This window comes from Empidonax traillii, unplaced genomic scaffold (assembly GCF_003031625.1).
Source record: "Empidonax traillii isolate 1590-97213 ecotype Southwest subspecies unplaced genomic scaffold, ASM303162v1 scaffold1187:size237367, whole genome shotgun sequence".
NCBI lineage: Eukaryota > Metazoa > Chordata > Aves > Passeriformes > Tyrannidae > Empidonax > Empidonax traillii.
This window is the reverse complement of record NW_020956380.1, coordinates 103,865-116,905: the sequence shown is the minus strand read 5'-3', so window position 1 is coordinate 116,905 and position 13,041 is coordinate 103,865. Positions and strand designations below refer to the sequence as shown.

Sequence of the window (13,041 nt, the reverse complement as noted above, 5' to 3'; positions counted from 1 at the left end):
GATACTTTGATTTAGTTACCTTTGTTTGGAATTATTTCAGATTCCACACACATATTTGACCAAGAATTTCTACCACTCCAGTCTTCTGTCCTACTTGGAAGTATAGGATCATCTCCCTGAGCACACTGCAGAGGCCCTCTAGAGAAAATACCAAATGCAGTATTTACTGAACAGCAATATACTTTATGACAAGGAGCAATATAATTACATTGGGTTTCTTCCCTTTTTCCAGTCAGAAAATTAAACTTACTGTAACAGAGTTTTCAAACATAAATATAGCATTGATAAAAGATACTTACCTTGAATCTGTGATGCTGCAACTGTTTCCAGGACCTGAACAAAGCACTCTTTGATTCTGTCAACAAAATAAATCTTACTGTGACTAAATAACTAAAACAAGCTTGCACCATTTACAAGTTTTAGACAACAACCAAGTTACCCAAGGAAGGACCAAAGAGGCCCTTGGATCTTTTTTTTTCTGGCTGGTTAACACCAAGTGCTGTGGGATCTCACCTACTGAGCTTCTGCAGATCAGCACACACGTCACCAGCCCAATCCTACAGAGAGTGGACACAAAACCCCAGAAAATCAGGGTGCCCCAACCACCTCCTAGCAGAGCCTCAATCCCACAGTGTAATGCCACACCCCCAAAGTGTGCACCCTGTGACATACTGGGAATTGTAGGACTAGTCCTTCCTCTAAACTAAGGCTTGAATCTCAAAACTATGTGCATCTATGGTAGAAGGAATGAGTGGAATAATGAACAGAAGCCCTGCACCTCAAGAGGAAAAGGTACTTACTATGTCTATGGAACACAAATTCTTTGCTGGGCCAAGGAGATCAATTGAGTCCAGTAAATTCTGTGAGACTTTGGAAATTATCTCATTCAAGGCTGACAGTTGATTCTAGTGGACAAAAGAAAGACAGTAAGTGTTACTGTCATTCTCTAGTATCAACTACAAACCTCTTACTGGCATTACAAGACAACTAAAAGAAGAAACTTTTTGTCAGGTGCCTTCACATGTGATAAAAAACTCCATAACTTTCACATAAGATAGATTTTAAGTAAATAAGAAAGAGTAGCAAAAAAAAAAAAAAAAAGTTAATTACCAGGTGTCATGGTGTCCAAACCAGCACACCATTAAAAAAATTTAAAAAAACTTATTGCATATACTGAGTCATATATCTGTCAGTGGATTGGTTCAGATTCTGGTGCTTAACTTCAACTCAAATACCTCCACAAGTCCTTGTTCTTGCTGGAACCTGTGATTTCTCTGCAAGTCAGCCATCTGAGCCTTCAAATTGTGATAATCTTTCCTTAACTGAAGAATGGTAGCTTCAGCTTCCCTCAGTTTGAGCTTTTCTTCTTGCAAAGACAGAGCTAGATCTCTGTTGTTTGCTTGAATGATCTTCATTTTGGAGGAGCTGTTGGCTGCAATAGAATAGTGAGCTTTTTAACTGGCTTTAAAAGAAAACAAATAAATTACAAATATTAAGATATTTAAGCATCTTACTTGCTCTTTTGGCCTTTACGGTGGAGAACTGGGTAGTTTTACCCAGCTTTGCCCATTTCTGATTTCTTTTCTCTTTCATACGCTGTTTTATGTCTCTCAGGCTGTCTTTGAAGGACTTCCTCGAGTATTCTGTCATCTTCTACCTTTAAAAACAGAAAGGGTGAAGAACCCATGGAGCTGGGGTGGCACGCAACGCAGAAAGGAAAGGGACGGAGACACACGAGTAAAGCTTGCAGCAGTTTTAAGCGGATGTACACTCATGTACACACCCACACAGAGCAGAGACACGCAACTAGGGAAAGACCCGCAGCTGGGCCCATTTTCACCGCGACTTCTGCATTGTCCGAACTGCAAAACGCTCTGTGCCCGCGCCCAGGGCTTTTAAACACCGGCATCGCGAGGAACCCCGGGCCACGGGGATTTCTCCCAGCCCCCCGCTCCCCTTAAACCCGCGGGCAGAGCGTCCCGACACCCCCCGAGCCGTACCTGCTCGGGGAGGCGGGTACTGCTCCGCGCACCGACCGCCCGAGCCCCGGTCGGGGGCGGCAGGGCGAGCACAAGGCCCCGCGGCCGCACCCCGCTCTCGGTGTCCCCGCTCGGCTCGGCTCGGCTCGGCCCCCCGGAGGGTGGGCGGTGGGTTCGGCCCGGGGGTCCCCGCAGCGGCACCGCCAACCCCGCGCGCCCGGACGCCCCCGCGCGCCGTTCAAACCTCGCCGCCGCCGCCTCCCATTGGCGCGTCCCCAGCGCCGCGTCACAGCGCACGCGCCGCGCGTGCGCGTCCCCTCAGTGCCCCGGCCGTTCCCAGCGACGCCTGAGGAACCGCCGTACGATTAAAGCACCAGCGGCAGCTTAAAGGGCCGTTCACTGAACGGCAAGACCGGGGGGATAAAAATCGCGAATCTTGGATGTTTTGTTTCTGGCAGCTGTTTGTTGTTGCAGCAGTGGCAGGACGAGCCTTTCTCGCTCTCCCTGGAGCGTGCTTCTCGTGGAGTGCTCCTGATTCCTGCTGTTGCAGCTTGAAATGAAAACACTGTAAAAGTCGCAGGGTCACACTTGCTTTCGAGCTCTTAGTTCGTGAAAGAAGACCTGTTCCGAGATCCCGTGGATGAGGGCAGCTGGTGCTCTGTGGCAGTGAACAGAGGAGAGGCGTGGAGCTCAGCCCGGCACTGAGGGACGCTGGATCTTCCATGTGCCAGTGTCTCTCCGCACCGAGCACGGAGCGCTGAACCTTGGTTAAACACTGCTTTATGATGGGAGGAAGAAAAAAATCAGCTAAGCGATACCTAATTAACGATAAAATAAATGGTATTCTCAATCCTGATAAATCAGCGTTTCATATCCACTGCGCTTCTTTCTTAAAGCAACTCCTGACTTCTTGATTTTATTTGTTACAGCTTGGATGTGGTGTGGCAAGCTGATTTCAAACTTGGGAAATTCTCTTGGATCATGACAGAAACTGTGATCTGTGATGTAAATGCATATATCCTTTCACACTGCTTGGGAGATCATGTAACTTTTGTTTCTCAGAATAGCTGGCCTCATCTGTACAGTTTTTTCAGTAGTGTAAATAAATATCATTTAGGTTACTCTCTTATTCCATCAATAGACATTGTTAAAGTTGTGGTTGCGGTCCTCTCAGCAAATAAGTTGCCCTGCAAACACAGCTCTTGATGCAGTGCGACAAGCCCCTTTTGAGACACAAGATCATGTAAAAAAAGAAATTAGTATTTTCTTTAGGATTCAGCATGAAAAGTTATAAGCAATTCAAACACAATGGACCCTCTTATTTAGTAGTGTCACACAAAACCAGAGCAACACACAATTTTAGTTTCTCATTACGTATTTTTGCTTCTTTCTATCTGTTAGCTTAGTCTTACAAACACCTACCAACCCTTCCTTCCAGTCCTCAAACAACTATCCCAAAACCAAAAAAAAAAAAAAAAAGCCCAAGCACCCAGGAAAAAAAAAAAAAAAAAAGAAGAAAACGACAAAAAAAAACACACCGAACCAAAGCAAACAAACCCACATACCCTCTAGAAATACTGTTTTAAAGGCAATAATTTGGCACACTCCTCCACTCAGCAGCAGCTAACAGCATCACCTGGACCCTTGCAAATAGCTCTCTCTAAACATTATGTGAAACAATCTTGTTGAACTTCTTTTCTGAGGTCTTATTAGGTTGTTTTTCTCAGCCTTTTTTTTTTTTTTTTTTTTCAGCTACAGCACCAGCTATTCTAAACCCAAAGCAATAACTTTCCCTACAAACCTTTTCTCAGTTAAAGCTACCAGGTGTTTTGCATTTGCCCAAGTAGCAGTTGCTAGTTCCCAGCAATGCTGGTAAGGTCTTTTATCCATTAGTCATTCATTACCTTGACACAAATACACTGATTGTGATTAAATTGATGCATCAGAATTTTTAGGATTTTTAGCTTTTTGTAGGTTTTAAAGTAGCTGTTTGGTAAATATAGGTTTTTAGTATAATTGTGTAGTCTCTCACATTTTAGAATAGTAGTTAACGCTTACCAAACCCTATCCCCCCATTTCATATCAAATTTTCTAAATTCTTTAGGCTCCTTTAGGCTCCTTTCAAGGCCGTACTATAGTAAACACCTTCTGTTTAAGAACATTTGCACCCCAGGCCTGAACAATTAGGTACCATCATAGTCAAAGCAACCTTCAAACCTGGCTCCAAGAATGGTAAGTGCGGTGAAGAATATGAAGATGAAGAAGAAAGGGGTCTTGGGATCTCCGACTCAGTTCTGGGGAGGCGTGGGGGGGGGGGGGAAGACAATTCTGGGATTGGATGGTTAATACTGAAAAATTGTAGAACCACTGGACATGGCGCGTTCACCTTTTGTACTCCTTGTGCCAGAAGGACTTCATTAAAGACCTGCTCTCTACCTTATCTATACTAAATTTGTCTGGAGTTTTTTTCTCCCTGGTCTTTAGACAACAAAATGAACCACATTTTGATTAAAAAATAATACTTTCCTAATTGCTATCTAGGTGCTACTCGTAATTACTTTTTTTGTTATCCTGTGTATACCTGTATAGAGATAAGAAATCCTGTCTTCACATTTTTTATTTATATTGCTTCCATCAGTTTTGTTACACCTCTTTCAGAAAGACTTTGTGATGTTTCTGCAGATTATCTTTGTGTTTTTAATGCTGAATTTCTATATCCACATTTTCACTGTTACCAAGGTGTGCTCATTTCTGCATTATTCTTATCTCAAGACAGTTGTGTTTCTATTAGATTATTTGTGGGTTATATCTTCCATATAATTTTATTTCTTTATAGTGTAGGATTCCAAGTAGTGAATTTTTCTAGCTTGACTGACTTTTTGCTGTAAGCAATTTCACGTTTTCCTCCATAAAGATTGATGCTGTCATTGGTGCCAGAGTTGCTCTGGATTATTAGTTTATTTCTAGCGGGTGTACTCACGTGACAAAACAGCTGCTGCTGCGACTGGAGGTGGAGTATGAAAAGATTTGCTCTCATCTTAAATTTACTGACTTGCATTGCAAGGGAAGAGTTACTTCATATAATTACAGCAAATTACAGGAATCAGAGCTGTGATTCTGACTAAGCAAGCAATCAGATATGAAATATCCTTTGCAATATCAATTAGTTACTTGTGTTGCTACCAACCTAACAGTCTTCAAATAAATCAAATTTTTAGTGGATGCTTGTGAGAGGTATTGATAATCAAGTCCTTGCTGAATAATATTTTTAAAACTTCTACTGGCTTCAGTAAAAGATAAGATGTATGGCTCTATAAGAACAGATGTTTAGACTTTATCTATTTTTCACTCATTTTTGGTGGTCACCAGTAGGTGCCATGATATTGTGACCGATGGCAAGCTTTTGTTGATAACCTCCAGATACCCAACTTAAATGCCTCACTCATCTTTTCAGCTGTTCCACATCCAGCCCCACGTCAGGCAACCACAGTGATGATGTTTATACTGTCTGTGAACCATCAGAGTAGCTCAGGGCAGTAGATATGACTCATATTTTAGTACCTCTACCAAAAATGATGCAGAGGTGGAAACTACAATGTATGGAATGCAGTGCATACTGTGACAACAAACTAAAAAGTATATGCAATGTACTATTTTGTGTAATACCAAATTAATGAATCCTGCAAAATGTTCTCTGTTAGAGGACATCCTTAGAAGTGGCTCTTAAACATTACCAGTATTTTCTTCCTTTAGCTAGAGAGAGAGAGACTGGTTAGTGGCACACAGGACTGTCCTGCCTTCCATTACCATTGGAAAGGTCATTTATGGCTTGCTGAGTCAGCTTTGTTCTCATTTCTTGTGACTTGCACGCTGATGCTGCCTTGCAGTGCTGTTCTCCTTGACTATCAGATGGCTTCTTTGTGATCTGCCCTCAAACTGTTCAGTTCTAATCAATTTTGAGTAGGCTGTTTGTAGCTATCATCATCTTGGAAATGTCATGTCAGGGAGTCTTAAGAATATTTGGTATGTGAGAGCTGTGGGGATTGCAAGATGCTGATGCACTCATTTCGTCTCTGAAAACAGAAAAGCAGCAAACTTTTTTAATAAGCTGACACAGATGTATCTGAGCAAAAAGGTCTTGTACTAACTTGACCAAGTTTGGCTGAAAATGCTGTAGAAATAATGAGCTGAAAAGATTTGGACAACCAGACAATTGATACATGTCCATCAAGATTAAAAAGAAATGTGAGCATTGTTTGGGTGTCATTATTTTTTGTGTATGTCCATATGTACTCTTTCTTTCACATTTCGGAAAGATTTATCAAATTAGAACCATAAGCTGCCAAGGTTCAGACCTTCTAAATAATTCTAAAATATTTTCAATTAATTATCAGTTTAATGTAAGGAGGTGAAAGATTAATAAGTATCTTTATCTATTCATGAGGAAGATTCCAGAGACAAAAATACATGCAGTGATTGTTTTATGGGTGAGATACAGCCATCTCTTCCACTACAGACTCTGTGATAGATAAACAGTCCGAGCTGCCACAAAATCTTTCCTTTCAGTGCCGGGGAAAATACAGAATCCCAGAAGAGTGTCTTAATCCATAGCACTATCACAACAATATAAGTACCAATCTGAGATCTTGAAGTACACAGATCTAATGAACAAAGAAGGAATCACGAGTTAATAAAGTATATATTACCATTTAACATTTTCTCAGTGTTTCCATTAAGTACCTATCTTAATTTCATTATACCATCTGTCAGTTGAGTAGAACCCTGGCTTTCTCCTTATGCAGAAGTTATTGAGCGTGAAGTCAGAAGCAACATCCTCTCCCTCAAATTTTCTACCCCCAAATCTCATACCAACCTCTGTCTCACATTACTGAAGTGAGGCTTATTATTGGTTCTAGGGTTTCAGGTAGTTTTAAGTAAGAAAACATTTTTCTTTTTAAGCTTTCAAGTTTTTATAACCATTGAATGGAATATTTACTGACAAAAATAAGGTTTTTTCCGTCTAATGTTTGTATAAATATATGGCTTTCTGCTAATCGTTATCATTTTTTCATGACGAATAAGTAGCTCAATAGTAGAATATGTCACTAGTAGAATAGTGGCATAAAGAGACAAAGGCAAAAATTACCTGCATAGTAGATCTTTGATGATGATGATATCAGACATAATGGGATGAAACTCTTCATGGATGCAAGACTTATTTTAGTGTAGGGTGTTATTTTTTAATGCTACGTAGTCTGAGTGGTGAATATTAAGCACATGATAATAAGTGCAGAAATTCTGGATCCTGATGGAACAGAGTGCAACCATCTTCTCACTTATATACATTCTCTCTATAGGTGCTTTGATGCCAGTGGAGAGGGTCTTGGTTTATGTGGGTAAACCTGAGGTTAGATTTGATGTCTTTGCTTTTACCTTTCTCTTTAAACACAACTACTCTATATGTACACATTATATACAAGTATTTATTTGAGGCTTTATAGCAGTAGGTACTAAAGGCTCCTAAAGTCATTGGTAAAATATGTTGAAAGACAGAAGACTGAAAAAATTAATAGCAGCATTTGGAATGCACATTGACTAAAGCACGCTGGCACTGGGCAGGGAGAAACATGTCTTGACAACCATCTCTGCCTCTAGATCAGAATATTCAGTTGAGGAAGATTTTTATGAAGTGTGGAAAAGCAATTTTCCTTCCTGCTGGGGTTGTACTGCTGCAGTCAGCTCTCAGAGGTTTGGGGCATGGGTGTATGACTTTCAAAGAGCTAATCATCGTTCATAGGTAGAAGAGATAGATATAGATCGACACCTTTTCTGTCACAAGAGGTCCTGTGCAAACACTCTTTAATGATTTCAGTCCACCACAGAGAACAATGTGGGGAAGATAGGGCAGAATTTATAACCAAGGATATACAAAGAAGCAAACATCATTACCCTGTAGTGGTCCGCTTGATTCTACTCTGGGTACGTTGCCCATATTAAAATAAGCAGAATTGTTTTATTACTTAAAGGCTTTATAGAAAATGCTGTGGGTAATATCAGACAGAAACAGGCAAAAACAGAGTGGTCATTTCTATAATAAAGCAATACACTGCTTCTGGTGCTTCTGTTGATAATATATGTACTCATACTAAGGCTGCTGTTTTTTAGGACATGAGAGGCTTGAATGACTAGCATTCATGAGGATCAACAGAAATAATAACAATATGGCCAAAATCACATTATAACATTTGAAGTTAAAATGACTCCTAAGGTTTGAGGTTGTTTTGTTTCTCTAGCCACTAATATCCTGATGTTTATTTTAACAGTTGAAGCAAATCTGTCACCAGCGAAAGCTGTAAGTGGCATGACAGTGGTAGAGAAACATGGAAAGACAACTGAACCGCAGCAGATGTGAACTTCAAACATGACAAGATTTTTGACTGACAAAAGCAGAACAGAGGCTGAATTCTCCAAACTTTTTGTCTTTGCACTTTTCTCAACCTGTATCTTGCTGCCTTTTATCATTTTATTAATCCTACTTTGCAACTGTATTGTAGTGTCCAGTGTTACAGCTTTTCATTCCCATGATTTCACCTGGTTTTCTGTCCTTTCAGAATATTTTCTTTCAGTTTTATTGAAGAAATCATAATGAAAGATACCAATATATTTGTATTTTATATTCATATGCAGATACAATTGGTACAGTAAGAACTAGAGATTGTATTAAGAAAGAGGAAGCACAAAAGCAGTATGCTGCAAAAGTCTGTGTTTTAATGGATGTTCCACAGTTTTTTTAGTTTATTTCGTGTGATTCAACTATTAAAAAATTTAAGAACATTTGAAAAATGAGATACTGTGACCCAATTTCATTCCGTCTTAACTACTGAAATCAATAGAAATAGATCATAACATTTTTCAGTATAAACTAATTGTAAAAGGCTTGATTATATTGTATTATATTGTAAAAAATAATCAAGCAATTATATCACAAATTTTAATACAATCACTATGTTCCCAGAAATTTTTTTGCTTTAGTTAATCCAACAATTTCTAAAGTAAAAGATTGGGAGGAGACCTAAGAGAAAACTCTCAAGATGCTTTAGCACAAAGCAGTTTTATAGAAATTTCATTAAATAAATTAGACTGAAGTAGTTGTTTGCCAAGAAATAAGCACAAATATGAATAGAGCTGCTCAAATGACAGTTTTCTGTGCATATGATGTGGGGAAAATGAAACTGCAGACACAGAGCCCACTCAACATGCAATCACCTTCCTACATATCTGCTGCCATTTTTATGTTGGAAAGAGTAGATGCAGACTGCCACAGGAGAGTCTCTCTTAGTTCCTGTTTTGTACATTTAGATAAAACTTATTTCTGCTTTTCCTAGTTTCATTCCTACAGATACTGTCACACTTCTATCAGGTATCTGGCTGCTGCCCCAGTCAGCCAAGGAAATAAGAAGACACACATACACACACACTCTCTTGGACGACTTAGGCCAGCAAAAAAATGATAGCGAATCTGGGACTTTTTTTTTTTTTTGGTAAAATTTGTCTCGGAACACCGATGTCCTAGAAATAGGAGGGAGACACTGCTATGCATAAAGCTCAAAGTGCATAATGTATTTTATCTGATTGCCTGTAGGCTGAACAACCACATATTATCCAGTTGCCAACCCATTTTAATTCTGTTATTTTTATTTAATTTATCAGACTGTGAATTATTTGATAGTGAAGAGGCTCAGTCTTAGTGTGTGGTCTTCTCTAGTCAGCTAGAAAGTATTTACTAGTGAGGAAGCAATGAGGAACTCTGCATTTGCCATAATCCTTTTGTTAAGATGGTGCTTTCATGTGTGTTCCTTGGTACTGAGTTATTTCAGTATATCTGTTGCCTCATGAAAACTCACTATGGTTTTTTTTTTAATCCTGAAATCATGCATCAAAGTAAAATTTAAATGCAAAATTAGCAGACATTTCAACAGGGTATTTCTTTCCTTCAGTACAACCTTCAGCACAGACTTTCCCAGGATATACACCTTTTTCTTTCAATTTGTGCTGTATTCTACTTAACTATTTCTCTCTGTTTCCTGATTAAGATGCTATTTGCTGGACAGTCAGTTTGCAGTTTGGGATAAATATGATTTTAATGCTAGTGTGGGTGTCTTCTTATGGGCCAATGGAATTTGGTGTTGCTAGTGTTTGTTAGAGACAATAACACTAACACTAATTGTTCAGGATTCCTTTTCCCACTAATTGATACTTAAGTTACACAGTATATAATTCCAAAGGAATAAAGTCCCAGAATGCTAAAGACAGAACCCTGATCGAAAACTAGAAAAAAAGAGCAAGATTTTTATTTTCCCCTAATCTTTAGCAAGGAGAGTGTAATTCCCTCCCCCCCCCCCCACTTTATGTGCAGTGTCAGACTAACAAAGAATCTAAGCAGAAATCTGGCTTTAAGAAGCACCTCAATATGTTCTTCAAAAGGAGTCAGTTTAGATCCAGGGGTGATTTTCCTTGTTATTTTCTTCACAACTCCCTCCCCTTTCTCAGAATAACACCAGGATCTAGGACAACTTCCATTGGTCTGCAAGGTTGTCTGTTCCCTCCTGTGACAAGATGCAGAGTGGAGTACAGCTTTGATGTGGAAATGCCTTAGGCTTTCATCTTATAATGAGCTCCCCCAAAAGATCCAAAAAAATCCAAACTAAAAAGAAGCTAAACCTAATTTAAATAAAAGGTTGCCTTTCCACTTTTCTATATAAATAAAAGTTAAGGCAACTTGAGGTGCCAGACCAGAAATAAGATTTCTGCACTGTTCTCTTCTTATCCACTATCACATTGCATAAAGAGTTAAATTCAACTTCTGGATGCCCACAGTTTCTGTGTAGTCCTGTTTGGGAAGTTCTTTCCAGTCTTTCTGGAGCAGGCTGTTCTTTGTTGTGAATATCCTGTCTACTCCTTCTTGTGGTCCACTCTGACTTTTCCTTGGGCATGCTGAGTTATCTCCTGTTATCTGGAGTGGGCTTCCTCACCATCCAATCTTTTCAAAGGAACAGAACATGCAACTGAGAACACACAAATGAAACAAATACTGTGTTCCTGTATAGCTAGGGACGATGACAGACAGCACTATAATGCCAAAAATATTAGTTTCTATTAATCTGTATGCCCTCTGTGTGTGTGCACATGTGTATCTGTGTGCATGGGTTTATGATCCTGTCCAATAGCTATTGACCTCTCTTGTTGGTTTCTCTGCTAATAATTAATCAAAGTAGAACTCTGAGGTAATGAAAGACAGATTGCTCAGCCTTTCCATAGTCTTCCTCACCAAAGGTAACAAAACTGCAAATAGCAATGATGATAAAGCAGATACTGCTGTTTATGAAAAAATTTACAGCTGACTAACAATGATATTTTGAACATATCAACTGTGTTATGGTAGTTTCAAGTTTCAGGAGATCCACTTTTACATGCCTCTGTGAGCCTGCAAAAGCTAAACCCAGGATTTTTGGGTGAGTTCACAGAACCAGTGCAGGCAACATCTAATGCAACTTCGGTCTCACTGACTGACTTTCCCTGGTAGCTCCCTGGCCTTCAGTCTCCTCAGTCTGGAGTGCTTTAAAAATCTTTCCTTTCAGAACATGCAGTCATTCAAAAATAATATTGCAGAATACATTTTTAATAACATTCCTTACACCTGTGATTTGTATCCACTTTGTTTTGAACCTTCCAAAGCATGTTCTTTTAGACCTTACATGAAAGACAGCATAGCAAGTTCATTCATACAGGTTCCTTGTATGCCAGCAGACTTTCTGTAGTTGTGGAAGGAATTTGGGGAAAAGAATTTGCTCTCCTGCCTCCCTCCTACCTTACTACAATTATTTTCATAGGTGTTATTGTTGGAGTTACTAGTAGTATGGGTACTTCGGTAAGCAAAATTTCATCATCATGCATTGTGGCAAGTAACTTCCTTGCACTGCCACAATGCTTTCATGTGCCATCTACACTACAAGGTAATCTATTCAAAATGAATGAATTACTGAAGTTCAAAGATTGCCAATAAATTCCCCATGGTACCAAATTAATTTACTATTTATTTATCTTTGGTCCAGGTGTAGATGAGCAATCACAGCAACCGTCACTTGGTGGAGCCAGATCACTCTGCAAATGAATATGCTTTACAAATAACTTGCTGAAAAGCTTTCGAAGGCAGGATTTATAAATAGTACTTTGGAGAAAGATAATAAAAGAAATTGTGGGATTTCAGTAAACCCTTGGAGGAATTAGAAGTTTTATATCTTTTCTTTTAATTACTCTAGCACAGGAGAAGGAAAGGACTTGCTGGCTGAAGCAAAAGCTATCTCCTTTGCTGGAATAAAATGGGAATATGGTGTAGGTATATTTGGCAACGTACATGCAAACCTGTGAGTATGAATAGCTGTCAACTTTTGCACAATTTTTAGACGTTCAGATTGCTAATGCTAAGCTTACTAGCAGTTTATACATTTTTTATTATTATTTTTCCTGCTTAAATATTAAATTTATGCCATTCTTATCTATCTTTTGAATATTCTTCATGAAATCCAGAAGAGCACCTAATTTATTTCTGTTGTAGGGAATAGATCATACTCAGAGGAAGAAAAGAAGAGGATACTAAACTGTAAACACTTTCTGTATACTCTGTGAAGTGTAGAGAACTCTCAGCAACCCTTCCTTAAAATTTGTTTCCTTTCTATCCATATGCATGGAACACTGTTTAAAGAAATGTCAACAGTGGAAGTCACAACTCATTCTTATTCTGCATTTTATGTACTGTGCACACTGTAACAAAGATCTTGGGGAATTTGTGGCTCTCTCTGCCATTGTGATACTCAGTGATCGGAGGTTACTGCTGGGAGTGTGTGCATATTCTGGCATTTTTGTGGGTTTTTTTCATTAGTGTTTGTGTGCATTGAATTACTCTGAGACAGATGGATAAGGATAGATACTTTTGAGGAGTTGTTCTGACTAGGATGTGAGTTAAGTCTTAAACTTCCAATATATTCTTTAGACTTGTCAGATC

At 39.1% G+C, this 13,041-nt stretch overlaps 1 protein-coding gene across 1 annotated transcript in view; it reads right to left on the bottom strand.

Annotated features, from left to right (window-relative positions):
• The window catches only part of SGO1 (shugoshin 1), a 5,687-nt gene extending 3,628 nt beyond the window's left edge, over nt 1-2,059 (bottom strand). Inside the window, exons 1-6 of the mRNA XM_027905647.1 lie at nt 2,001-2,059; nt 1,515-1,657; nt 1,236-1,432; nt 801-905; nt 300-355; nt 20-138 (exon numbers count right to left, since the gene is read on the bottom strand). Coding sequence (XP_027761448.1) covers nt 20-138; nt 300-355; nt 801-905; nt 1,236-1,432; nt 1,515-1,650 — 613 coding nt within the window. The 5' untranslated portion in view covers nt 1,651-1,657; nt 2,001-2,059. The remainder of the gene's footprint in view (nt 1-19; nt 139-299; nt 356-800; nt 906-1,235; nt 1,433-1,514; nt 1,658-2,000) is intronic.
• Between the last annotated feature and the right edge of the window lie 10,982 nt (nt 2,060-13,041).